This window comes from Cricetulus griseus, chromosome 2 (genome assembly GCF_003668045.3).
Source record: "Cricetulus griseus strain 17A/GY chromosome 2, alternate assembly CriGri-PICRH-1.0, whole genome shotgun sequence".
In the NCBI taxonomy this organism is placed as follows: Eukaryota; Metazoa; Chordata; class Mammalia; order Rodentia; family Cricetidae; genus Cricetulus; species Cricetulus griseus.
This window is the reverse complement of record NC_048595.1, coordinates 151,101,366-151,129,005: the sequence shown is the minus strand read 5'-3', so window position 1 is coordinate 151,129,005 and position 27,640 is coordinate 151,101,366. Positions and strand designations below refer to the sequence as shown.

General features: G+C 39.5%; 1 protein-coding gene across 6 annotated transcripts in view; it reads right to left on the bottom strand.

Moving 5' to 3' along the window:
* The window catches only part of Asph (aspartate beta-hydroxylase), a 181,376-nt gene that overhangs the window by 121,485 nt on the left and 32,251 nt on the right, over positions 1-27,640 (bottom strand). For 2 of the 6 annotated variants that reach the window (XM_027398886.2, XM_027398889.2), the window contains exons 2-5: positions 25,791-25,940; positions 22,454-22,522; positions 10,507-10,548; positions 7,077-8,412 (exon numbers count right to left, since the gene is read on the bottom strand). In XM_027398886.2, the coding sequence (XP_027254687.1) occupies positions 8,069-8,412; positions 10,507-10,548; positions 22,454-22,522; positions 25,791-25,940 (605 nt within the window). In that variant the 3' untranslated portion in view covers positions 7,077-8,068. Of the gene's footprint in view, positions 1-7,076; positions 8,413-10,506; positions 10,549-16,516; positions 17,549-22,453; positions 22,523-23,812; positions 23,858-25,790; positions 25,941-27,640 lie in introns of those variants that run through there. The other 4 variants (XM_027398883.2, XM_027398885.2, XM_027398887.2 and 1 more) reach the window with 3 other exon arrangements.

The following is a 27,640-nucleotide window of genomic DNA, read 5'->3' as shown; positions in this document are numbered from 1 at the left end:
GTCTTTATAATTCAAAGGATAAAAAAACATGAAACTGTAACAAGAGACAGGGAACTGATCCAGCAGGAGAAAATACTGCATGGCTTCATTTCTACCCAATGTATCAGACAAATGGCATACATAATAACAGCTGGTCAATGCTATGCCAGAGGTGTCTTTAGCAAGAATAAACTTCATTATAAACTTTGAAGCAATGAAATATATTCACTGGGCCCTATAAACTTTTAACATTTCACAACACAAGCCACACTGAAATGGCTTTGACAACCCATGGAGAAGCACTGGCCCTGGACACTTGTAGACTCGACTCTTCTACTTCACAATACCAGAAACATAAATAACACAAGTGACCAACTCAGAGTCAAAGGAAAGGGTTCATGTTTGTTTGTTTGTTTTTTGTTAAAGCTGGGGCCACTTACTGAGAAGTACAAATGACAAAAGGATAGGCTGGGATTTGCAATGAACATTAAAAGTTGTATTCTGAAATGTCATGTGTCTGTTGTCTAGTCCCATAACTGCATACAACAAAACTATAGTTCACACTGGCTTGAGGAAGATAAGGCTCTAACTTAACAAGTAGTGCAGAAGAAGCAGACTCGCTCTCAGACCCGACCTTAGCCTCGGAAAGCAACCCAGCTCCCAGCTGCAAGCCTCTTCCAGACAAGACATCAGACATGCCTGTTCTGCTGTGGAGTCTTGAGGAGTCCCCCAGAGAAGGTAGACTCCATTGCAGCTGCTTACTGTCACTGTCCAGGTGCAAATGTTGCCAGGCTATAACAATGGTGGATAGGAGGGGGGAAAATTTTCCTTACAACACCTTGACTGTTGTTCTGTAGACTCACTAGACAATTAGGAAACTTTAAAATTTGCATTTATCAATAACTGCTTCTCTCATTTTATTAAAAATGCAAGCAGCCATCAAAGGTAAATGAAGCCATCATTTAAACCATTCATAGCACCCTTGACCACTGGACACAATTTTCCTGGGCCTATTATTAACCTGCTTTACTTTATTCACTGCCACCCAACCATACCTGACCTGAATGAGAACAAAATAATATATTTATCTCCATAAATATGTAATAGCTTCAAGCTTACCAAATGGTATATGTAAATTCATTAAACAAATATCCATCAGTTGTTAATGTGAAGGACTCTTGCACAGTAGGTGAACATGTGCAATGCAAGCCCTGCAGGAGAGTATGTGCAATACAAGCCCTGCAGGAAAAGGAACAGGTGAAAACATAGGAAACAGAAACTGTTGAGGTCACTAGGTGAGTAGATGTTACAGAGATGTGGGCAAGAGGGCACTGTCAGGGAAAGGGCTCAGCAACTAGATCTCAGTGGATTTCCAAAGGCCAGAGGGGCAGGGCCAAGGAGCTACACTGCAATCCTCAGGCAATGGAAGAGCAAGCTCAGAAGCTTGAGTCATGGACACGGAAGGAAGGCAGGGTTTAAACACAGCAAATGCTCTAGGATATTACGTCTCTCCAGTCCAACATGAAGGGATCACCTTTCCTAAGAGTTATACTGAAACCCCACAGAGTCTGAGAACTCCAAAACAGCATACATGCTAATCAATCATGCTAAATGTTCTCTTTGTTCCTGCCTTGTATGATCAGTAAATATGGATTTTAGAAGGACACCAATGGTTTCAGAACCAAGCAAGAATCTGAGGCTACCAGAACCAAAAGCTACCCCTGATAAAAATAAGGGATCTCCTTTATCAGACCCAGAATAGACAAATTTTAAAAAGAGGAAATGCGTGTCACCAAATAAATACTGACAAAATGGTCCTAACCTGGATTCAGGACCAGCAAAAACACTCTGCGAAGCTCGGACAAAGGGGACTCTCTTAACATTATGAAATCATCCTGGAAATAAAGGATGTGCATCCACCGTGGTGTGGATGAGCCCCAGTGCCTGAATTAAGTGGGAGTGCGTGGAGTTTGTGGATCTCACCTCTAGCAACTGGCCCCAGACACACCTTTGATTTCCACCAAGAAAAAAGGATGACAAAAAAATAGCATCCCCTAAGATTTTTAAAGACAGATTACTTAAACCAAGTAAAGTAATGGCTTTTTACACCAATTTACTTTTTCACTTATTCAAAAAAGAAACCTCCTATCCTACCCCATCCCTTGCACATAGCAATAGAAACAGTTAATAGAATTTGCTTGGTGTTCAAAAAAAAAGTCTCTAATAGTATTAAAATACCTAAAAATTTTCACCTCATCTATTGTGCATATCCCCTATTCAGCAAGCAACGACTGGCTGTAGACAGTTGGCTACTAGTCAAGCACTGTACAAACCAGTCTGAGAGCAAGGAGGAAGCAAGTGCTGGACATGGTGGCCGTGGCACGGTGACCCTGAGTGCAGCTGGGCTGGGTCCCATGAAAGGGCCTTCTCAGTAGAGGGAACAGCCACAGGAGCTGAGCTACACTTTACCTACCTCAGCCTTTCATTGCATCACAGCATTTCACTATGCCGACTCCATCTACCTGTCTCCCTGAGGCATACTCCATCAAGTCACTGGTACACTGCAGATTCTCAGGAGTGTGTGGTGAGTGAGTGAGTGAGTGAGTGAGTGAGTGAGTGAGTGAGTGAGTGAGTGAGTGAGAAGCACCCCCACAGAGAAACCAGTGGGTAGTTTGAAAACACCACTGTCACAAATAACAAAAGCTTTAAATAGAGCTTACTAATGTAAAGTTTTTGCAAAAGTTGACTTCCAGGAAAAAAAAAATGGACCAAATCAAAAATAAAAATCAAGCTTATGTGGTTATATCCTTGAACAAATGAAAGAAAAGGATATGGAACTCCAGTTTACTACTGAGGATTTTTAGTTCTGATTTTTCATTTAGACTGGGGTAGTGGCACATGCTATAATCTCAGGTTAAGGTTAGATAAGAAAGCTGCAAGATCTAGGCCAACCTGAGATACAGTGACAGTGACAGCCAGCAAGGCAACTTAGTGAGATTCTGTCTCAAAAACAAAAAGAATTGATGATTGGCCTTTGTCAGGCATTGTAATTCAATCACCCATACAAAGAAAGAAAGAAAGAAAGAAAGAAAGAAAGAGAGAGAGAGAGAGAGAGAGAGAGAGAGAGAGAAAGGAAGGAAGGAAGGAAGGAAGGAAGGAAGGAAGAAAGAAAGAAAGAAAGAAAGAAAGAAAGAAAGAAAGAAAGAAACGAGAGGAAGGGAGGAAGGGAGGGAGGAGGGAGGGAGGAGGGAGGGAGGGAGGGAGGGAGGGAGAAAGGAAGGAAGATTTGTGTGAAAATATGTCTGCCATATAATACTCACCCTTCAGTTTCCATAACAAAAATGTTCTCCTTGGGTAGAGCAAGGAGAAATGGAAATCCACAGCAAAACAAACCTGATTGTATTTATCATTACATTGGCATTCTCTTTTATTCTTTCATTGTCCAAATTGCCAAAAGTCAGGGGTCAGGATGGGATTTCTGTCTGATGGCTTCTTACAGTAAAATATCTATTCTGGCCAGTCCTCCTCAACTCTTTGTATGGGGCAGAGGCAAAGAAGGAAGGAGGCAAGAATTGGAAACCAACCCAAAGCCTATAGTGGAAAGCCAGTGTGGAATCGTTGCTAACTAGGGCCTCGCCTGCTTCCCTTAGTACAAGGAATTTCCTTCCAGAACTAGTGCTCCTTCATCCACAGTGGACACTGGATAGGATCGGTCTCATCAATTGCAGCAATCCTGGCCCCCATCAATAACAATTCACCTGACCCGGAGCATACATGACCGTGTCTAAGAAGGAAAACAGTGTTCAGGAAGGGGCCTGAGGTGGGACCAAGCCCAAGGTTACTAGATATAGAATAACCACCCAGGCTCTTACTCCTCAACCTCACAGTGGTGTGACACATCAAAGCTCTCTGTCCATGTAAGTTCCTGGAATACACTTACCACATGTAACCAAGAGAATACAGGAGAACATTCCCAAGTAATGTTAAATACCCAAATAAGGTCCCACTCCCTGAGGAACAGTAAGAATGGTAACACAATAACTGACTCCTGCCTAACTGGGCATTAGTGGTTGAATCTGTTTTCATTGACAACTCCTCAAGAGCATAAAGTTGCTTGGTGGAAAAATATGTTCTGGGTACAGTTAGGATCATAATTTACTTCACTTCACTACTCTCCTTTCAAATCTTGTTTCCTCCTTGCAGTCACAGCACGCTGACAGAGAGCTGGACATTCCAGGCCTCACACGTGTGGCCTTCATTAGTATTTTCTCTTGCCCTCTTGACCATGGGAGAAAATATGGATCCAGCTGAACCCTTTATGAAGACATGGCATTGAAAAGGATTGAAAACTTGGGGACTTATCTCACAGCCTGTTGACAGAAGTGGGAATGGGAGCCATTGGTTCCGTGCCTCTCACTTTAGCCCCTCATTGAGATTCCAGGATCCACCATCATCAGTGTTCTGTAGAAAAGGAACCTGAGGAGCCAAGAATGCTGGCTGCTCACACACATGCAGCCTCCATGGGTTCTCACAGCCACTCTGACATAAGTTGTCATAAGCAACCAACAAATGAGAAAAATGACCATTGTCAAGGTGTACATTATGGTGAATTAATCCACAGCATCAATTTTGAGACTATTTCCAGAGGGCATTAGCAGATGATGAAACAGATGAGAAGACCCACCCAGCATATGGAAAATGGCTGCAGTTACCTTAGTAAAATCACACTCGTTCATTGTCTTTCTCTTGTTCAGTGGAAACACCTAACAGGAATTCTTATCCCCACAGGATTCAGAACTGCTGAGGTTAAAAACCTACAAGAGAAGCAGATTCTAGCCTAGCAGGTTCTCTGTGAATTTCTAGAATTCACTCAGCTCTGCAAAGTAACACAAGCAGCTACGCTGACTGATTCGTGTCTCATTAGACAAGTTAAGCAACCGCAGTGTAAAACTGCAGAAACCAATTATAGGTGGAGTTAAACATAACGAAATTCACAGAGAACACTGTCAGCGAGTGACCTGCTGACAAAGCAAAGAATCAGTGCTACAATGCTTAGAAAGAAGGTCACCTGAATGTTAGATGGCAGAAATAGTGATAGGCTTGAAAGCATTTTCATAAAGCAATCTTTAAGACATCTATTCCTCAAATGTAACAGATCTCCAAGTTTTAAATAAATTTGGTGCACTAATGTCCTTTTTAAAAATTTTACAGCATTATCTCAGAAAATGTCAAATGTTAGGGATGTGACAAAAACGGAGATATCCAGTTTTGATTTTTCAAGTGTTTCCCCAAAACTCTTCTGGTTGCCAGCTATGTAGAAACATAGATTATTTTTAGCCCCAGATAGCAATATGATGAAAAGCAACTACCAGGAAAATAGCTGAGTAAATCTGAGATTGGAACAGAACTGAAACCCGCATTCACCACCAGGGCTTATCCTGGGTTTTGGCTGAGGCTCAGCTGCACTTTTTAACTTAACTCTGGGTGCAAATACCTTGGACCAGATGGGAATGGCAAGGAAATTCAGTAGCCACTTGTATCCCAGAAAGGAAGGAGAGACTGGCAGAGGAAAGCAGAGAAAGAAAGAATGAAACAAATCTCAACTCACAAACATTCCCCCAAAAGTAAAGTGTGCAGTAATGTTCCAGTATTTCTGCTGGGTGCTATAAGCCACTTGTCTTGTGACCTCTGGCAACCATGAGCTCCTTCAACTCCTGAGTGCTGCTGTTCAAAGGAAGAAGTATTTCTAAATCTAGATCTGAAACAGCTCACAGCACCTGCCCAAAGTACAAGTGATGCTAACCTGCTTATGCTGGTTATGTTCCTAAAACCTTCTCATTGCCTGGAATTTGGCATTTCCATACTTTATAACCCCTTGCCACTGATCTTCAAAACCAAGGTAAAATTAATAACATGCCTGCATCCATTAAATACTTTGCCTTTCTCCAGCAAGGAGTGAGGGAATCATTTATAGGGAAAGCATTAAATTTCTTACAAGTAATTTTTTTTGTCTCAGCAGAAAGATCTAGCACCAGGATATATTTTGAAGACACTGTAACTATAATTAGGTAGATGTTTTCTTTCATTTATCCTGGCATGTTCTCGGGTGTCCCAGAAGCCCCTTTGTGAGTGGAATATGTTAAAAAGCTTTCTGTCACTGATTCATGCCCCACCTCAAATTCCTGTAGTCCACAGAAAATATCTAACAGATTCTCCTAGAGAGTTTGTTCCTCCAGAACCCTCCAGAGAACTAAGACAGTATCTCTCAGGCCTATTGAAGTCTCCTTGTGTGTTATGTGCTTGTGTCTTACAAGTAGGACCAAGATGTTGGAAATCGAAGTAGGAAGGACAACCTTTCATCACAGATCTGAACTGAGGAATCCATCAACCTGAAGCTACAGTCAATAGAGCCACGGACTCCCTGGTTTTGTGTGTACCCATGGTTTGATATTTGGTGAAAATAAAACAAAACAAAAACACAAGATCTTGACTGCCAACACAGAGAATAAGTCACCACATTTTTTAATTTCTTTGGGTCTTTGTGTTTAGTGTAAGAATATAACAGAGATCTTGGTGTGTGTCCAGAAAGTCTCCTCTGTTGTGATTCACCTGTGTGAGCTGGGATTTATTACAGTTAAATGTTTACGTGTTTATAAGTCGCAAAAGCTGCTGGCTTTTAAGGGAAAAAAAGACAAATGTTTGTTCAGAAAACATTTAAGTTTACTCACATCCAGTTTTAGTACCTTTGAACCAGCCCCCAGCCAAAAAAAATGCCCATTTCTAAGTTCTTTATTTGAAAAGTAAATTATTTTAAAAATTAAAATCTTCCTAGTAGCATTTTTATTCTACTATCAAGTTACTTTCATTTTTGTTTATAATTATTTTTTTTTTGTTTGAGATGGGGTCCTAATATAGCCTAGGCTGGGCTTCCTATGTAGTCCAAGGAAGATCTCAAACTCCTGGTCCTCCTGCCTCTATCTCCCAAGTGTTGGGATTACTAGCACGAGGCATCACACTTGGCTCAGATTTTTTAATCAGCACATAATTAAAAGATAGATTTAAGCATCATGCACAGACCAGCACACACCATGTAGAAATGCCTGTCTCATTAAGATTTCCTTTATTAATTGCTTAGGTTAGGTTGAATTCTGATCTCAAGTTTGTGGTTCTCTGGAAATGGTAAACAGTCATGATACACACATGAGAATCTATGTCATCTAATCACAACAACTGTAAAATAGTATACCATGTAAATACCACAGTGAAGCAAAAGCCTTTCAATGACTCGGAGTCGATGAAGCTCACATAAACAGATACATTTGGAAATGTTCTACTTGATAAAACTCTTTAATTCCTGACCACACACACAGAACTCAGAATGGTGTGTCCAGTATGGGGTAAAAAGGTTTTCTGGTTTGGTTTTGTTCTATGTAATGGAAGGAAGAGGTAAAACAGGAAGATCGGGAGGGCAGGGAGGGCAACTGAGGAGGTCTAAGGGTCAGAGACAAGGTGTAAGGCTGGGAGAACTGAACCTTGGCCAGAAGTGGAAGAGATAGAGGTAGAAGGGAAAGGGAATGTGGAAGAAGCCCAATGAATGAGGAAGGAGGGAGGGGCTCCAAGGCAGTGAGCCTGGGACTGACACCGGAGACCTGAGAGTGAGGACAGCCGTTAGACAGGCAGGAAGGGAGTAGAGTGGGAAGGCCAGGCCTAGCTTACCTCCATGCACAGACATACTACTCATATCTCCAGATTCTTTCTTACTCGCCCCAATGGGAGTATTTAATATATTAATAAAACCATTATAAATCATATTATATACATATTTAATCTGAATACATGATCAATATACCAGTAAAAATAGAGGTTATTACATTTTGTAACACTTGCAAAGTTTCATCTCTTTCTAACGTAGAAGCATGACAAGATATATTTGTTTAACAGAATTTGAGCACCAATAAGCACATTCAGTGGCTAATATGTATCATCCTCCCCAACCAGAGCAACTCCAGATTTTCTCTGCCTTTTAGCAGCAAACCGGAGTCAAGAACGGCACCGTCGTTGGGTGGTGATGGCCGTAGTTCTTTCTCTTTCAGTTCTTTCTCTTCTGGTTACTTTCCTTTGCTACATGAGCATGCCCGGAAGGGTTTCTTCCTTTCCTGTCGCCTTTGTCTCTGGAAGCCACTTTATTAGGAACAGCCTTGGTTTCTGCAGCTTTTCTCCAATTTTCCTTGGATTTAGCACTTCTGTCTGGATTGGCTTTCTCCATCTCTCTGTCCTTCTTATCTCTAGGGGATGCTTTCCGGGATGTGTCTGAGTCAGCCTTCTTCCCTTTCTTTTCATCCTCCTTCTTCTTCCCCCTGGTTCTCTCTTCACTCTTGCTAAGCACAGCTTTCTCTCTCTCCTTCTTAAGTTCTTCTTTGCTGGGTTCGTTAGCTTTCAGGTTTTCCAGCCAAAGGAAAGAATGTTTACTGATGATGCCTCTTAAATCCTAGAAGGGCATCTAGAGGTAAAGTGCTGTCTTGTCCCCACCCACCCCACACTGGAATGCTCTCATTCAGAAGTTAGTCTACTAGTTCAAATGTCATCTAAAAAGGTATATAAACCTCTATAAAATATTAGCTATGAAAGAATTTCTTGGAATACCTCATCTTATTTTTCCAATTTAAAATGGTTTTACTAGCTGACATGCAATATTAACAAAGTGAACACATACATAAGGGCAGCTAAGAGTTAACTCCTTACTATATTGTCATATGTAAAGGAACGAAGGTGCTGTGAAAAGAAACTTTAACTTGTTTTTATACAAAGATAATTAAAATTTTTATCTTGAACAAAGTGTCAAGTCCTTAACAGTTACATTTTACAGGTCTTGAGAGAAAAAAAAAAGTGCACAGTAAAATATCATTTAATTCTTGGAAGCAAAAAAAATCAACATATATAAACTTTAAAATTTGTTATCTGTAACATTTACAATGGCAAACTGAATTTTTTTTATATTTACAGCTAATTTCATGTAATCAGTATTCCTTTCTCAAGAGTATTCCCCTGTTAACTTACGGAAAACCACACAGGCCAATGTGCATGTGCCCCAGGCATTTGGAGAAAGTGAAATCAAATGGAAAGTACAGGTTCTTCCAAGTCACATAAAATTACTTTTTAAAGTTTTAATTGAGCAGTTAGCAAAAGGTTCACATTCCTGCTCTCATCGGAAAATTATAAAAGCTTCTTACTATATAATGCAGCATTTGAGCAGTCACAAATAAAATGAAAGTTCTACATAATAAAATGTGAAAGATGTTTGCCCTAGAAAAATTTATCTAAAATTCATGTAACACAAAAGGCAATCAAGGTGAACTCTGGATGTGTGGTGCTCACAAAGACATTACCTCTCTAGACAGTCTATGTGGAGTTTCTATTAACAAAGTTTAATTGAACTCCTGTAAAAATACAGATTGAAATTCATACAGAACCACCTGCAAGTCTGCATCCCACTTGACAGAAAAACAGAAATGCCACGGTAAAGCAGGAAATGCTTGCATTGCACACTGCTATTCAGCCTTATTCTGTACTATATTTTTTTTTAAATTGGATCTTTAATGCTTAAGTTGCCTTTACAGATCAGGAGGTAAGATCTAATTTATTGGCAATTTAGTTCAATGTTGCTTACAAGAAAATAAGATGATAAAACTTACTTTCTTCTTGAAAATTATTTTGGTGAGATACAGGTTAAAAACTAAATTTTTCTCACCCTAAAACTGAAAATGCAAATTTAAATTCCTGCATATCCCTAAAGTCTTACATATCGATGACTTAAACACACACACAAAATTACAAATATGCCAAGCACTTGTACACAAAAACTGTCCAAAGATTTTAAAGAAAATCATGCATGTCTTCCATGCCCCTCTCCCTAAAGGACATCAATGTTTACATGTAAGGATATACAGACAGTAATAATGCAGTGTTAGTCTACATATAATAGTACACAGGTATAGCAATTTTGATGCATTAGAATATCAAACACAGCAAACTCTCTACCAACAATCCAATGCTCTAGGTTATAAACCTAACTTTTGAAATTAGATCACACTATCTTTTGTTGTGTTTTAGGACAGAATCCTCATAGCCTTCAAATAAATTAAATCAATCGCTGAAGGATTCATCATTATACAAAATTTTAAAAACTCACACCATGAAAGGATTAAGGTATCAAGGTAAGATGTGCATAAATAAGTTTAATAGGTACATTCCAACAAATGTAGTCAACTATATTGATAAACTCTTAATATACAGGCTATTGGAAAAATCTGATAACATGAAAAGGAAATTAATTAAAATTACAGGCTAACTAGAGGAAGCAAAGCAACAGCCTTCAGTTTAGCCTTCAAAAGCTATTTATAACACACAATGCCCAAATCAAAAAGCAACTATTATTAACTATGGCTGCATTTCCACCATAAATGTCATGCACCATCAAGCATGAACTGAATTCACTAGAGACTGCTTGAAGAAAATAGAAAATAATACCTTTAGCCTTAGTTTTCCGCTTGGCTAACCCACCAGGTCCTTCTGTTGGTATTTACAAGATAAAAAGAGGTTATGAAGACAAAATGTTGAGGAAATTAAAATCCAGTACCTATAAATTAATTTAAACTGATGTTTCTATGAAACAAATTAAAGTACTTAAATTTACCATTCAGAGGACAGTAAACAAACATCAGTCATAAATACAGTCTTAAGAGGAATGCATTATAACTAACCTATGGACCAGTTAGCATCATAATTTCATTAGACCTTCAAGACTCTTTGGCTTTGCCACTGCCATGGCGCTCTCTGCAGGCACGAGACTTTTCAAGCCACAGATGATATATGTAAAGCACTGGGGTCTTCATTTCCCTACAGCATCACCACTGCTATCCACAACAGCTATTCTGGTAGAATTTTAATCTTTGAACAAGCACTGCTTTTCTCTATCATTTCAAATTTAAAGTTTTAAAGTTACATAAGCAAACAATACATTATTATGCGAGTCATAGTAACCTGTTACTCTAAAAACTTTGCAACTGCTTTTGTGCTTTCACTCTTGGAAAAATCAAAAGTTATGATAATGGGTTTCTTTTTAACCCTGTAACATGCATCAGTAACAAACATCAATACCTTATGCTTTCAGCATACTCTTTTACAACATGGATGTGCTCACATCTCAATTGATTTTCCTTTTCTATTTCCCACTCACATAAGCATTATTTGATATGCACATGTTAGCAAGCTTTCTAAAGTGGCATTCTAGACTGCCAATTCATTTCTTGGGTGCATCAAGTAGGAGACACAATTCTTGCCATGGGAGGGGGAGGGATTTACAACTGATTACCCAACAGTTATGTCTGGAAAGTATCTAATACAAGCCACGAAACCACGAGGTTTACCCATACTAGAAACTACAGTACCCATCTGTTTCCCCAAACTCCAATCACAACTCCATTTCTGCAATGAGGGGCTGTCATGTTGATTTTGTTGTTCACATCCCTCCATTCTTAATGTCCTCCCCTTTCTCTACTTATAGCCAACTGGGTCCATCAAATGAGATAGTCCATCTAAGAATGGTTATTTCACTTATTACAGTTGAAATGTTTGGGGCATTATTCTGGAGAGGGATAGTCTGAAAATATCATGTGACTGGCTTCATCTAAAAGCAAAAAGAAGGAGGGAAGAAGGGAGAGAAGGAGAAAAGGAGGTAAGGAGGGAAGGAGGAAGGGAGGGAGCAATGATTAACTAAATGCTCTCTGGCCCTATGTGTCACACACAGGAAACATGACTAACAACAGCATCAGAGAAGTTACTTTCTGAAGGCAGGACTTGATTCTTTTAAACATGATCAATAACAGTATAGCACTGTAACAAATATTGCCATGAAGCACAGCCTAACAAGTTTAGTTAATATTAAACCTACTTCTATAATACCAACCTTAAAATGCATGAGCACTTTCTAATGTATAAAAGGAATGAGATGATAGCACCATCAGCCCAGTACTGTGGATGCACACTGTTTCCATGGCAGCACAGACTCCCACTAAAATCTAAGTGGAGTGTGGGGGAATCAGACAATCTACTCCCCATACTCATTCATTAGAGCCCAAATGAGCTACAACTGATAAAAAGTCAGGGTTAAATCTTAATCACGGACAATCCCAAACACTGGAGTAGCATCAAGGTAGTAAAACCTTAAGAAAAAGCACTGCACTTAAAACTTTAGATTTGGTGAATGGCCTCAAAATGAAAGAAACCTTTCACCTTACACACACACACACACACACACACACACACACACACACACACACACACACACACACAGTGACTTTGGAGGAATTTTTTATATGAAAAGATTAGGACAACTATCACATTTGGTGTCTAGACAAAATGTTGGTTCCTGTCATCTGAGCCTCTTCAGGTTGATTTTCCCAGAAGGGACACCAAGACCCAGCTTTTTTCAGGAGGGTCCTCTGCTGAATTAGGAAAAGTGATGTAACAGGCAATTCTTGAGATTAGAAGGAGACAAAGAACAGTTTGAAGTGTCTGACTAAAACTGTGTGCTTTGAAGTTGGGGATGTAAGCAGGCGTGACTTCAAGGAAAAAGCAGCTGAGCTACTGGGAGGAGAATGATGGGGAGAAGGCAGGGATAGACTAAGGAAAGGCGCAGGTTTGGAACCAGCAAGTATAGGACATCTGAAGGAGGAGAAGCAATGGCTTGAAAGAAATTCTATGACAAAAAGAAATATTGATGACAGGGGCAAAGCCAGGGTCCACCAGAAAAAAAAGCAGATAAAAAAATCACATCTGTAGAGAAAGTACAATGACCATGGAAGGTGGGAGAGCTCAGATGATGCTTACAACACAGAGTTCCAGGACTATGGTTTGTATTGCCTCAAGTTGCTACGTACTCAATGTGAAACATCAACAAACACACTTTCAATTCCTCCTTTTCTCTTTACTACTAAGATCGGTGCCCCCAGAGACAAAGAGAATACTGTTAGACAATAAAAGGTATGATAACAATGCTATTTACTACAGTGTAAATAGTTTCCATGTATGGTTGAGGAAATTTTATCAGAGCAGAAGAGAACCTCTTGCTACTTGTAATTCACCTGGATGTAATTTAAGGCAATCTAGATGGAAACATTAAGAAAATGTAAAAACAACAACAACAACAACAAAAGCAGTCTACATTCTCCCCACCACCATGGTCATCAATCTATTTATGGTGATTATTGGTAACACATCTAATGACTGGAAATTCTTGAACAGAAATTTGAAAGCAATAAAATGACAATTTCTTCACTTAAAGAAAACTTCCTAATTTATGCTCTTGGCAACTGCCACAGAGACATTACTACAAACACATTTTCAAAATGTAATGTCCTCTTTGATGTTAAAATGTGTTAACGCTTAAGCCAAGAGTTGGATCCAATGTTTAACCACATGCAGAAAACAAAACTTTGGAAGACTAGCTCTATTAATACATCCAAGTAGCTCCTTCAGGCTACAGGTACCTGTCCTTCCCAGTGAGGTCACCTGATCACTCCCATTGTCCCTGAAGAGACCTTGATCACTATGAGTCTATTTCTCACTTTCCCCTTCTTACAGTAGAACACTAAACCTACTCTCAACTCAGACTACACAAAACCGGAGTTTTAAGGTATGATCCAGTGGATCAGTAGATATAGCTGCCCAACTTCTGTTTGGGCGAAATGCATGCAGAGATTTTGCATCTGTTTCCTTTTTAAGACCTGGAACGACACTACTGCAGAAATCTGCCAGTGAGGAAAGCTGTAAACTCACCAACTCAGTAAGATGGTGAAAGAGGAGCAGGAAGACACAGAGCCAAATGACTGGCAGAAGCAGACTCAAGCACAGTAGTGAGAGAGTAAGACGATCACCTGAGGATCTGTGTTAGCACTGAGGCATTTCAAAATGCCACTTTTCGTAGGGGGGGGGGGAACTTTCATTGTTACTTCATTTTTGAAAAAAAGAACCTTCTGTGTTTTCAGTACACAATGGGAACAGCTTTCTTCCACATTAGTCATGGGGACTAACATCAGCAAGAGATGTGTGGTTCACATTAATGGATGTCACCTGTTGGACTCAGCAATGAAGCATCAAATAGAGCCAAGGACCCACCTGCTATGCTCAAGTAATCCTCAATCTAGCTGGTAAATGCAAGGGTATGACAGGTTTACTTCAGCAAATATAAGAAAAATATGGCATGCTGGTCCTATCAGCCAACTCGTGACCATAGTCACTGAATTCCTTGTTTACTGTTCCAATATACATCATGATTAAAGGAAATTCCACAGCCCACACCACAGACTTGTTTTACATTTTACAGAGCTAGCCCAGAGTTTTCTTAAGCAAGGGTTGCAAATACCAATCCCCAAGAGGTACTGCCCAGCAAAGAGACAAGCAGCAGGGCTCTGCCTGTATCTGCTTCCACAGTTCTCTAAAGCTGTCGATACTAACAGAGCTGAGGAAACACTGTAGTCAGAATAACTAAGGGTAAATACAAGCCAATCAGGGTTCAAACACAGAAAAGCTTTTCTTACATGTCTGAACAGGGCTGTGCAAGGCAGGGGGCAAGTTGTAGAGGAAAAGGCCCAAGCAGGACCAGCCAGCACTCCACCCCGCCTGGCTTCTGCAGCAGGATCCACGCAGGTAGCAGCACACTGGCAGCCAGGCTTCGGAGTTAGTAAAGTCAGCTCCTAGAAAACACCCTTGCAGGTGCTTCTGTTCCACCACTCACATTCCAAGGGAGAGAACAGCTGCAGAAAGTAGCTAAAGAGCAACACAGAATCTCCAGCTCCCCACCACCACCACCACCACCACCACCCCCATCGGCTGTTGTGACTGAACTTGAGACCAGTGCCTTTTCAACCGGAAAAGTGGCAGAGCACCCGAGCAGGAGGACAGCCACTCTGGGGAGCCCAGGCCACACTGAGCATCCAGCACAAGGCAGGATTTTAGGTGATCAAAACTGAAAGAGCAGAGTTAGCACAATAATTTACAACTCTGTAACTAAATAAACACTCAAATATTCAGAATACAAAGTTTCCTTTTGAGGTAAGTCGGTAAGTTTAAGACATGAACTAAGAAAGTATCTCTTGAAACAAATTAGAAAACAAAGCCTTAGAAAATCACAATTTAGATATATGTAATCAATAACACATAAGAAGTTGTTTGCTTTAGACCACATTTTTGCCAATAACTTTATTCTTTAGCATACACACACACACACACACACACAAAGCCTTAGACACAAGTTGAAGGAAGTCACAGAAGTAAGGGGTTCATCAGCTGCCTGTTTTTTTATCATCACTGAAGGCTTTTCAAATGGACTGATTAAAGATGGTATTAAATTGTCAGAAAGTTACCATGTCACACACTTGTTTTACAATTGGGAAAACGGGCATAATTAATTTCTGTACATGGAATGTGCATTAGTATCATGACAATACAAAACCTGATAAGAAATTAATTACAAACATTTTTAACACAGAAATTTAATTATTCACTTCTGACTAAAACACCATCCATAGTTAGTAGTCATGACACATGAATAAAATAGTTTTGAAAAACATTTCTCGGCCATCTGGATCAGTGACTTTTATTAAGTGTAGGGCCTAAGATTGTGAATTTAAAACTAATAACCTTTGATTATTTCACAGTGTTCAAATTCAGAGTGGATTAAGACATGGTCTTGAGGAAGACTAAACTGAGAAAGACTACTGTGCTGAGGGCTTAGATGAAGTGCTTGTATACTGAAGTGTCTGATGTTTCTGGCCAAGGCCACACACAGAGTAAATGTACTGCTAGAACACAGAATGAGAAAAACCAGTCTTAACAATCACAGAGGCTCTGAGAAGTCCTGTTCCATGAGTGGCACATCTAAGCACATACAAAAATAGGTATGATTAGGAGAGCAAATCCCTGTGTTCTGACTCCAGGAACTGTACTATAGCCAGCAGTTCATAACCATGAAACAAAAGGTGCCACATTATCCACAGAACAAATGGGTGAGCTACTTACTTGACAGTAAATGCATAAAAACAAAGACTATTTGAAAATGATACTTCAATAAAACTGTCTAAAACACCAGTGTATTCAGTTTAAAATGCACAAGGACCCAAAGCTGAGCAAAATTTTTGAGAGCCTCAAAGGGAACGAAACAAGCTGACAGACCTTCAAGGAGCAGCAAGAGTAAATCTCTCGGGTACACACTCTACTCCAGTGAGAGAGGTCACTGGGGAAACCAAGGAAGTCTTTTTCAGCAATGGATCCATATGTAGCTAATAACACTGCTTCTGTATTAATGAAGCAAACCGTTTTAAACAAAAAGCTATTGCTACATTCTTAATAGGGAGGGAAATCTCTTAAAATGAATGACCACTTTAATAAATTTAATTTATAAATCTAAGCATTATATTATACCTAACCCTGAAATCAACAGTTAATAAGTTAATGAAAGAAAAAAATCGAAAAAGACTAATTCAGGATAGATAGTTTTAATATGTACAAGATTATGCAAGACGCACAGTCACACTTTCCCTCTTTTATAATATGCTTACCTAAAAAATTACAGATTACCTTCTCTGGATGTATATTTGAAAATGAATTTTAAAATAAATTCTGACTTCAGAAATAGACATGTTCAGACCTGTTAGTACTTAAATTCAGAGACATCACTACCCTAAGGCAAAAACAAGGGATTATTTTCAAATTATATCAAAAGCACCATTAATACAGAACTTTAATAAATTTGTAGAAACTTATATCACAAGTCAATTAACCTAAACAATTACAGATTAAAACATACCAGCTTCTTGGAAAGCCATCACTATACAGCAGGCAAGTTAAAGATCAACAGAGAAGCGCTTAACTTACTAGTCATGCCAGGAATAGTTTTAGACTCACTCCCATTAGAATCAATGAATGTTAGAAAGACAATTGTCAAGGGTTAAATACAACACAATTTCCAATTTAGTGAATACATAATGTGAAATAAAATGATACAGAAACCAATTATACTACCAAGAACATCATTTCCAGTGCACTTTGTGAACAGTATAGGAGTGAGGAATGCCACTTCCTTTCTAGGCATGGAGGGAGCCAAGCGAGGGACTAGCTAAGTGGCTGTGCTGGGCAGGATCACATGGTTGACATTTATCATGGAGTCACAAATGCCCCACTGAACGTTGAGCCCTGCATAAGCAAAGAGGGAGGAGGAGGCTGCTCCATTTTACAACCCAGTGACTTTAGTCCCTGAATCAAAGTTACTGATTATGCAAATCCAATATGACACAGGTCTTTCCCTGAACCCCTTCATTCTGCGACGTACCATCAACACCATCTGCAGTTTCGCCTTCCTCTTCTTCTTCTTCTTCTAGCATTTCAAAGGGAGTCATTATATCATAGAGAAATGAGAGGAAACCATAAAACCAATCTGAACTTTCCTCTGCTAAAATATTAAGGACTTCCTCAAGAGAATCAATATTTTCATTACTGCCATCTTTGGTCAGGCCTACATAAGAATAAAGGAAGAGGGAAAGAGAAAACAAGAAGAGCAGTTAGGTGGAAAAAGTTAAGCTTAGGCAGAGTGGTCGTAACAGGGGGATGCATCGTGGCCACATTTACAGAAGGTTAACGTAGAAAGCATAGAAATCAGTTAAGAAGCACACCTCGAAATCAAGTCTCCATCCACCCCACCAAACTGACACGCCTACTAGCTCATCAGCAGTTTTTCCCACCAGAGTCTTTGGTGGGAAAACTGGTAAAATGTGTCACCAAACTCTGTAGACAGTGATAGGAAGAATGAACAGAGGTGATATCAGAGACCAAACCTCCAAATTGCTGAGTGATGACCATCCGCCCTGGAGTAAACTATGAGTGTCCCGAGCAAGCAAGCCACCAGGATTAGTCTACAGCATCTTCGGCTGGGCATCCAGACACTCAGATATGTAATTTTATCAAACACCTAAGTTGATTAGTGGTACAACACTCTTACAACTGACTCATGCTCTTTAAGTCTGTTCAATAGTTAAAATCAACTGTTGATAATCCTCTCTTCCTGCCTAAAGAACTGGAGAAAGGCTCTAGCAACCAGGTGCAGTGAGGGCATCCCTAACTCCTCATCCTCTCAGCCCCAATGCAAAGTCTCTGGATGTCTGCAGTTCACTAAGCACTGCTGGCAAACGTGGCCCCCTGAACAGCAGAAATCCAGATGTAAATCATCCTGTTTTTCTCCAGTGAGGAAATGACCAGGGAAAGACCCTTGAGATAACAAATCAGTGCACTCACTAGACACTGAACAGCTCAGCAGTTTGAGGAAGAAAAGCAGAGGGCAGTCACAGCAGGAAGAATATAAACCTCAGAGTCTCAGAGCCTTTCCCTTTGTGACCAAAGACTGATCGCTTCAGGCTTTACACAGTTTCTCCATGTAGCACAACCACCAGCGGGGCTGCCTCACAAGAGACTACAGAATGCTAACTAGCTGAAGTCAGAAAAAATTACAGTGAACATTTCTGCATTTGACAACAGAACTATTGGGGCACACAAATTGCAGTTGGTATTTAATTTTTTAAACAAGCTCCGGTTGTTTTTCATTGAACCTAAGCCTGCAAATGCTCTGAACAAAAATCTGCATTTCCACTAAAGAACTGTAAGAATGATTCTTCTCCCCAACTTAAATACTATCACTGTACATGTAGAGAAAACATTTATTTTGTTTTCCAATGTGCTGTAAGCACTTCACATCGCTATATATAAAATATGAAACTTCTGTTCTTCAGTATGGCAGGTGGAACTGAACAACAAATATTTGCACAGTGATCCAAACAGCCTGTAGTTTTGTGAATGGTGTATGTGTATGTGTATGTGTATGTATATGTTTGTGTGCATGCACACACTTCCCTGTGTGCATATGTAGTGGTCACAAGTTTATGTCAAGCATCTTCTTCATGACCTGGTACTGAGCTGGGAAGCCTTGAGGTCCACATTGATTTTCATTGGCTATGGCAGTCCATGCAGGTTCAGGGTGACCCACTACAGGGTCTCTCACTAACCAAGGAGACCACTGATCAGGCTAGAGGAGCAGGACAGCAAAGCCGGAGGGATTTTCCTGTCTCCACCTCCTGATGTGGAATGAGCTTCTGAACCTGTAAGGATCCAAACTCAGGTCCTCATGTTTGTACATGAGGTTTACCAACCAATCCATCTCCAAAGCTCTGTATCTACAGTTGTTAGTTAGAACAGGAGTACCAACCAGTCCGCAGAAAAAAACTATCCTGGGCATGTCATTCCTCTGAACCTAAGAGTCACCCCAAACGAACAGCAGAGGGAGTGTGCATTAAATCCTGGGCGAGTTCCATGCTCCTCACATTTCTTCCCACTCTGCACTTAGCACATGGGTCATCTAGGTACTAGCTGTAGGATGAAGGGGTAAGCGTGTACCCTCGGGTAAGGCTACTGTAAGAAGTTACTCTCAGCACTGAGTCCTGGGACCACTTCCTACTGACAGTATGTGGGAAACACTCTTTTCCTTTAATTTTTTTTTTTGAGATTGATATACAATTACATTATTTTTCCTCTCTCTGTCTTCCCTCCAAGCCCTCCCATTGTTGCCCCATTGATGTCTTTCAAACTCACTGCCTATTTTTAATAGCTGTTATATATACATATATATATATATATATATGCATATGTAAGTTTCATTAACAAACTGAAACCAAAATCATTTGCATTTTAAACAATTTGGCCACAACAATACAAATTTATACAGGATTTGTACATTTTCCAAGTGTATCAGAAGACTGGGAATTAGTAAAATCAGTAACAGCTACTGGTCTTGATGAACTCATGCTTCTGTACTTAGAATTCCTGGGGTGGGAAGGGCTTAACATGTGAAAGGAAAGCAACACATATGTAGACTTTCCACAAATTAGTATGATTCAAATTTAGACTTCAACTGGTCGGGGCCAAAGTAAGAAACAAATGCCAAGTCTGTGGAAATTTAACACACATTTGTACCTCTCTCCTGTCCTGTCTTGTCCTCCCTCTCTCCTCCTCCTCTCCCTCACTCCCCTTGGCTTCCTGCCTTAATCTAACTATGCTCATAGGGATTAAGGTATCATCCCAACAGGAAGGAAAGCAGAGGTTGGTTTCTCAAATGTGCTCGGTGACTGCTCCCTCATCACACAGAGCACCCCAACACTGGACCAGTCACTGCAGACAACTCTAGTAACTGAGGCACAGCTGGGCTTTAATCCCCTCATGTGTGAGAAAAGACCCCAGTCATCTAAGTCAAGCAGAGCTAGGGTTGTACTGGTGCAGACAATAAATGCCTCAAATTTTGTGGTGACAATGGGCCTAAAGTTCATCCTTTTAAAGTTATAAGCCAAGCAAGAAATGAAACCTGTATGGAGGACAGCTTCAGTGGGAGGTCTCCCACACTAGGATCAACTTCCTGACACACAAGCCTAATGAAAGGAACAAATAGAGCTGCTCACACTGTTCCGGTCTACCTCCAAACAGCAATTCTCAGTGTTAGCGTTAACTAACATCTTAGAGTGGTTAAGAGAAAGAAAAGAAAGGAAAGAAGGAAGGAAGGAAGGAAGGAAGGAAGGAAGGAAGGAAGGAAGGAAGGAAGGAAGCAGAGAAAGAGAGAGAGAGAGAGAGAGAGAGAGAGAGAGAGAGAGAGAGAGAGAGAGAGAAACAATTTAGAATACCTCTTAGCGTCCAAAACAAACTGGTTTTCTAGTTGTAACTTCATCATGGATTTTTCATTTTGGGTAGTGGGTAAGTACACAAAAATATAACCAATACTGAAAGCGTAAAATCCCATGTGAAACCACACAGTTTCCATTTCAAATGACTATCCTAACTGTACAAGTCTACTGAGGCAGTATAGACTTGGGGTCTATAATTTCTCTGTGTGTGTGTGTATGTGTGTGTGTGTGTGCACGCGTTTATATGCAATTTTTATACTACAGTTCCTAAAATCCAAAACACACTAAAGTTATTAATGTTAAAAAAGATAATGCAGCAAGGTTCATATGACACTAGCCTCTAAAAGCTTCATTATTCAGAATTCATTTAAAGTAGTATCTTGAAACAACAATACCATCACCCTAACATGCCTAAAACTATGGTCACCTGAGAGCTTAATGTATGTACTGAAACTCTGATTTAAATACAAAATGATGGAATTACAGCAAGAAAGCCACTAAGATTAAGTCAAGAGATACTATGAAAATTGTACATTGGACTTCCCACTGTAAACAGCAAACACTAACTCCTGCTATGCATGAAGAGGAACACACAGCAGGTAGGGCTGAGTCACTCACTACCTGTGTCACAGCTGACCATAACCAACAAGTTCATGTTCAGAATTGTTTTTGAAGGGAAGTGATATCTAACTATAGAAAGATGCTTAATGGCTATAGCATCTTTCTATTTCTTCAAGATCATAAATACACAGAACAGTTTATCTAGCAGGCTATTAAACTTAGTGCATATAAAATATCAGGCCATAAGTACTGCTTTGCTAAATAATTTGGTATAAAGATTAAGTACATATTACTTCATACTAAGAAAAAGGAAATGAGCTGATCAAAACCAGAAATAACAGGTTACAAAATCTGCATATTCAAATCAGCACTATGAGGAAATAAAAATCTTCATTTTAAGAAACACCTAGCTGGTAATGTAATTACAAAGGCAGAAAGAAGCCTATAACAAAAAAAAAAAAAGGAAATGTGATTGAAGACCACTAGTTCATATTTTAATGTAAAATTTTAAATACAAATAGGGCATTAAAGATATTTACTGCTGTGGTTTTATTTCAATCTTAGCTTATGTCAGCCGTGAGAAATGTACATTTTCATATAAGCTCATGTTACACTGAGCATGCCCCATCTGCTTTCAATAGGAATGCTAAACAAAGTTGACCTAATCAGTATCTGAAGGAAGAAATTTACATCATAAAGTCAGCATAAATAATGTCAAATGATGCTTTTAAAAAATCTGTTCCTCATTTGAAAACACATGAGGACATTATATCTCTGAACAATAAGTTCAGACTATGAAATGTTTAAATCCAAAAATAAATATGAAGCTATAATTATTAAAAATTGATATGTAAGAACTACATGCTCAGTTATTTATAAAAAGCAACTTGAAAAGTCAAAATGAAAAGTGATCATCTAGTATATCAACAAAAATGAAATATTAAGTTGAAAAATAACTTGCATTAAATGCTTACAGTTGCTGTGGATAATTAGTAAACTAATAATAATTTTATTATTGTACTTTATTATGCATACATTATATATACATATATATATATATATCATTAAAGAATATTAAACATATTCTTTTGACTTCAGTGTCTAACTCCTTCTAACAACAAGAAAGAAAGCAATGTACTTGCCTAATAAAACTTTGGCGTCATCCACATCAAAGTCTCCATCACCATCTGCATCATAGACTCCTAGTTTTCCTGCAACAGGAGAGCAACGATACACACAGGAAAAGAGAAAACAAACTTAATAATGAACCATCTCTCACTGCAGTTTTTAGACACCATAAATATTACTTATTTCCTCTCCTTTGACTCCTGCAGACCAGAACTGTAAGAAAAAATCACCGGAACCCACTGGTGCATCACCTACAGATTAAAGAAGTATGCCGCTAACAAACTCTAACATACAAGTGAGAGGATAATTTCCCTAAAGATTTGGGAATATCTGATCCTATAACTTCACAATAATTTTACTGTTCTCTTCAAAATATTTTCCATAAAAATTGGAACATATATATATTAAAAACAACCCATTTCTAACAGCCAAACAATTGCATAAAATGTGATGTCTTTAAGATGTAAAACTTCACCTATCAACAATAAACACAAGCTAAGTTTCAAATAAAGATCAAATATAAGTAAGTCAACAGAGAGCATAATTACAGAGTAAAGAATAAATTGATTGATGGTTAACAATAAATCACAACAGAAAAAGCATGCATTAGCCTAAGAGGGACAGGCTGTCCTGGAAGTAAAGTATGTAAAACTGGAGGCTTCCTGAAATAAGTGAAAAATTTATGGTCACCCACTTAAAAATGCCCTGGACACTGACATCCATTACTTAAGGAAAAAAGGGGGAAGGCTGAAAAGAGAAACATGAGAAGCCGGGCTCACTCAACCTTACTCAACACTGGCTGTGCTCTGCTAATGGTTTCAGGGGGACTGTCTACAGGGTTAGTATTTCAAGTGGGTCTACAGTCTATACACAAAAATTATTCCAAAATCAACATGGTTTATAAATCATCACTGGACAAGAACTGTGGAAAAAAACAGTACACAGCAATATTTTAAAGAGTAAGAATATAGCATTCTTATGAAAAACAGTTGGCAATAAACATTGTTTCCAGTTCTTTAATTTCAAGTCCATTAAAGGATTGCCCAGGGCAGACAGGAAAAAATTCCCAGATCCCTGGCTCCAGTTGTTGCTATACAAAAGTCCACTTAGTACACACACACAAGAAAACCAGTAAGAATGCATGATGATGTCATCCTTCAGCTAAGAAAATGAAAGTAATAACCTGTACATCAAGGCTACCTATAGCATAGTACTTTAACATCATTTTCAAGGCTGACTCCTTCCTGAGAGCCTTCCACAGGGAAGCTGGTCCTGCCACTTACATTCTTGATGTAAATGACTAAATTAGTATAATAAGGATGAGGTCTTAGAGACAGATGCAGTACACTTAAAATGCATCTCCAATAGCCTACCTTGAAGTACCTCTGATAAGTTATAACGGAAGTCCTTGGCTCTGGCTGCATGCATACAAAAACATGAAGATTGTTACTTATCATTAAAGGTGCACAGATTTCCTAGCAACAATACTGTAAGGTAATGAAGTCATATTTTTGCTTATGTCAAGCTAAAATTCTTTTAATTTATTCACCTATTTGGAGACACTTCCCTTAAGGTAATAAAAAATCAGTAAGTGACAGATCATATGCAAGAATACTGTGTTATTCTTTGTTCTTCTCTCCCCTCAGAAAAACAGGAACAATCTATGACTGGCACAAGAGGTCTGCTGGAAGAGGATGGGTCTTCAACACAACATTAACAAGTGTGTATTTTTCTTACTGACCAGTCCATGTCCTTAACTGGATTATTAAAGAGGGAGGCCATAATTCTTAACTGCCTAAAGTGAAAACCAAATGATTATTATCAAAACTGCTAGATAAACAGTGTGGTATATCCATATGATAGAGTATTACTCTGAACCTTACACACATAGTGATGCTAAGCAGGCAACTCAAGAGGCCACACGCATGTATATGCTATGCTCAGAACACCCAAAATAATCCCAGATAGTCAAAATGTTGAGAGAGGAGTAATGTCTGGGGAAGAATGGGTAATAGACTCATTCTAAAATTAGATGATGATGATTAGGCAAAATGTTGGATGTATTAAAACCAAGGAATTGTAGAATTTCAAATGTTTACAATATATAATTTTTGCTGTTTCTATCCATTTAAAAAATAAAAATGAAAAAGTTCATATAAAACAAATCATTTTTAAAACCTCAGTGTGGCTAGAGAGATGGTTCAGTGTCCAAGAGGGCTTTCTGCTCTTCCAGAAAACCCAGACTCAGTTCCAAGCCCATATCGGGTGGCTTCTGACCACCCATAACTCCAGCTCCAAGGAATCCATTGCTCTGTTGTGACCTCTGTGGGTACCTACACATGGCAGACACTCACAGAGGTACATAAATTAAAAAAAAAAAAATGAAAACTTTAGTGATTGTGGTAAGAGAGAGGAAAAGGGGAAAAGAAAGTGAGACACTATTAGAAGTATCCCCAGGAACTTCCTCAAAGAATGTGGAGATGCCCCACCCACCTGGCCACACGGTTGGCAGCACAGTCACCTTAGCACTCACATGTCTATCTGTCTATCTGCACACACACATCCGTGTACACACACTCATCCATAGACACACACACACCTCCCATGTACACACGCATACCTCCATGTGCACTCACACATCCATGTGCACACACTCATCCGTGTGCACACACATATCCGTGTGCACACACTCATCCATGTGCACACATACATCCATGTGCACACACACATCCATGTGCACACACTCATCCATGTGCACACACACATCCATGTGCACACACTCATCCATGTGCACACACACATCCATGTGTACACACTCATCCATGTGCACACACAGCTCCATGGCAGGAGTTCCTTATAAACTCTGGCTAAAGAAAGGTTTTGCAAGTCAGCCATTGAGGCTCACTTTAGTAACCCTAACACTAGAAGCCATGGCAGGAGGATCTCTATAGGGTCCAGGCCAGCCTGGGCTACATAGAATGAGGTGCTATCTGAGATCTAAGTCCATTAAAGGAAGCAGTTCATGATCTAGAATTCTCAACACTCATGACAAACTTGAATCGAAAATATAAAGTACAGAAAATAGTGAAAATGAATTTAACAAAATTTGTTTTGATGGAAGCTTCCATATACCACAATAAATAGGGAGCCTACATAGAAATCATCAAAATTAAGGTCACTACTCCCAGGCAGCCCTAGTAATGCTCTCTTTTCTTTCACTTTATCAAGAATCAATGAAAAGCTACAGCCAATAATAATAATACCAGAGGTACCGGCAATAACAAGTTCTAGAGATTACCAAGAACTTTCCCTCTTACAAATTCACTAGAGAGATCGTAGCCTAATTCTTACCTAGAACTTCCTCATAATCAACAAGGTCAAACCACACAACAGCCACAGACGTCCAGACGCCCAGCAAGGCAATGACCATGAACCACGTGAAGAAGGAGCCTCCGGAAATTCCTCCTCTCCTCCCATTCTTGTGTCCTCCATGCTTTCCTTCTGTTTGGAGAAAGAAAAATGTAAGGTGTCACCACAGAAGAAAATACTTGGCTGAATGCCACCTTTATTTTGACAATGATTTGACAGATCATTTTAGAAACAGTTTTTACTTAAATCCCCAAAGTGCATTACACAAAATAATGACTTTGAACACAATGAAGTTTCTGCTTAAACTCAATTACCATATTTAAATAATCTTAATTTTGAACGGAAGGAAATTCTTGATGGGCTATTGGGTTTGGGGGGTTTGTTTTGCTTTTTAGCTGTGATAGCACAACACATACATTCTTTCTAAGCCCTTTGTCAAAAACAGTCTTCATGGGAACACCTTTGTGTCCAAATGGCCACATGTGCCCTGCCTCCTGTGCTAAATAGCAGACACTGGTATGTCATAAGGACGAATAAACTTCATGTTCTTATCATCCTGTATGAGGAAAAATACTGGCCCCAGTATATTTACTCACTGTTATCTTGCATTGTCCAAAAATTTAACTCTATAATTAGCCAAAGCTATTCAGCTTTCACTTTGATACAATATCCCAAGTCTTTAGCAAGTGTCATGGGCACTGGGACAGACACTCTGTTTGGCCTTCCACTTCTGTGGCTTTCTTTACTGCATGGCTTCCTAATCCCTGAACAGTTATCTCATCTTTGTGGTGCCCTCTGGCTCTGCCGGCTCCTTCACTGGATGCTGCCTTTGCCTGGTGCTGGTGAGTGGCTATTTTCTTACGGAGGGATGTCTCTTCTCAACCCACAGCAATACACAATCAAAAACCCAGCCTACAGCCTTAGTTAATGAAATCAGAGATATAGATGGATCTCATTCCATACCCTATTTATACAGTATACTACTCAAAACCATGTTAACTGCCACAGAAGGAAACAAATCCCTCTGCAATCATTCAGTCTTGAGGGAAGGTGGGTGAGGGGAGGGGGCACAGAAACATAAATCACAGACAAAAGATGCTTTGACACAGCACACTTCCACCTTCCTCCTTCAGGAGACCCAGCAGGGTGTGGGGAGGCAGGAAACAGGCCTTGCCAACTGGCCCCAATGCAGGAAGCAGCGCTGTAAACTGCTGCTCCCCAAGTGTCATTTATCATGGTTTTGCTATGCTTTGTGTTCCTTATATTCTCCTACAAATATTCTTCTGACGGTCAAAATAAACAGAACTCATGAAAGTCATTGGCAGTTATAAAATAGTCAATACTGTTTAAGAAGTTATTGCCATATGCAAATTTCTCCTTTAAAAGAATGTTATATCCCACAACTGTAAGTAAACATACTTAATTACCTGCTATCCCCAAATGCCACATCAGTAAAGGTAACTTTTCTCCACCCTACCAACACAGCAGGACACTACCTGGCATGATGGTTCTTCCCACAGTGCTGCCACAAGCAATGCCACGTGTGGCCCTCATGGCAACTGGCCCATGTTTCTGCAGAAGGTGTTTCCAGAAGCTTAAGCAGGACATTGTTCATTCTGTATGGCTGTTCCTCGTATGGTAAATCATTTGTCATGCCCTATCCCCCCAGCCCAAAGGCAGGTAGGTCCCAGGATTACAATTCTCTCAAATATCTCAAATACTCCTTACAAGGGGCCCTGCCTGCCTGAGAACTCCTGAATTCTCAGGGATAGGAATTGTCATCTGTTACAGGGGAAAGATGAAGGCGTTTATCCACATCAGCACTGCACATT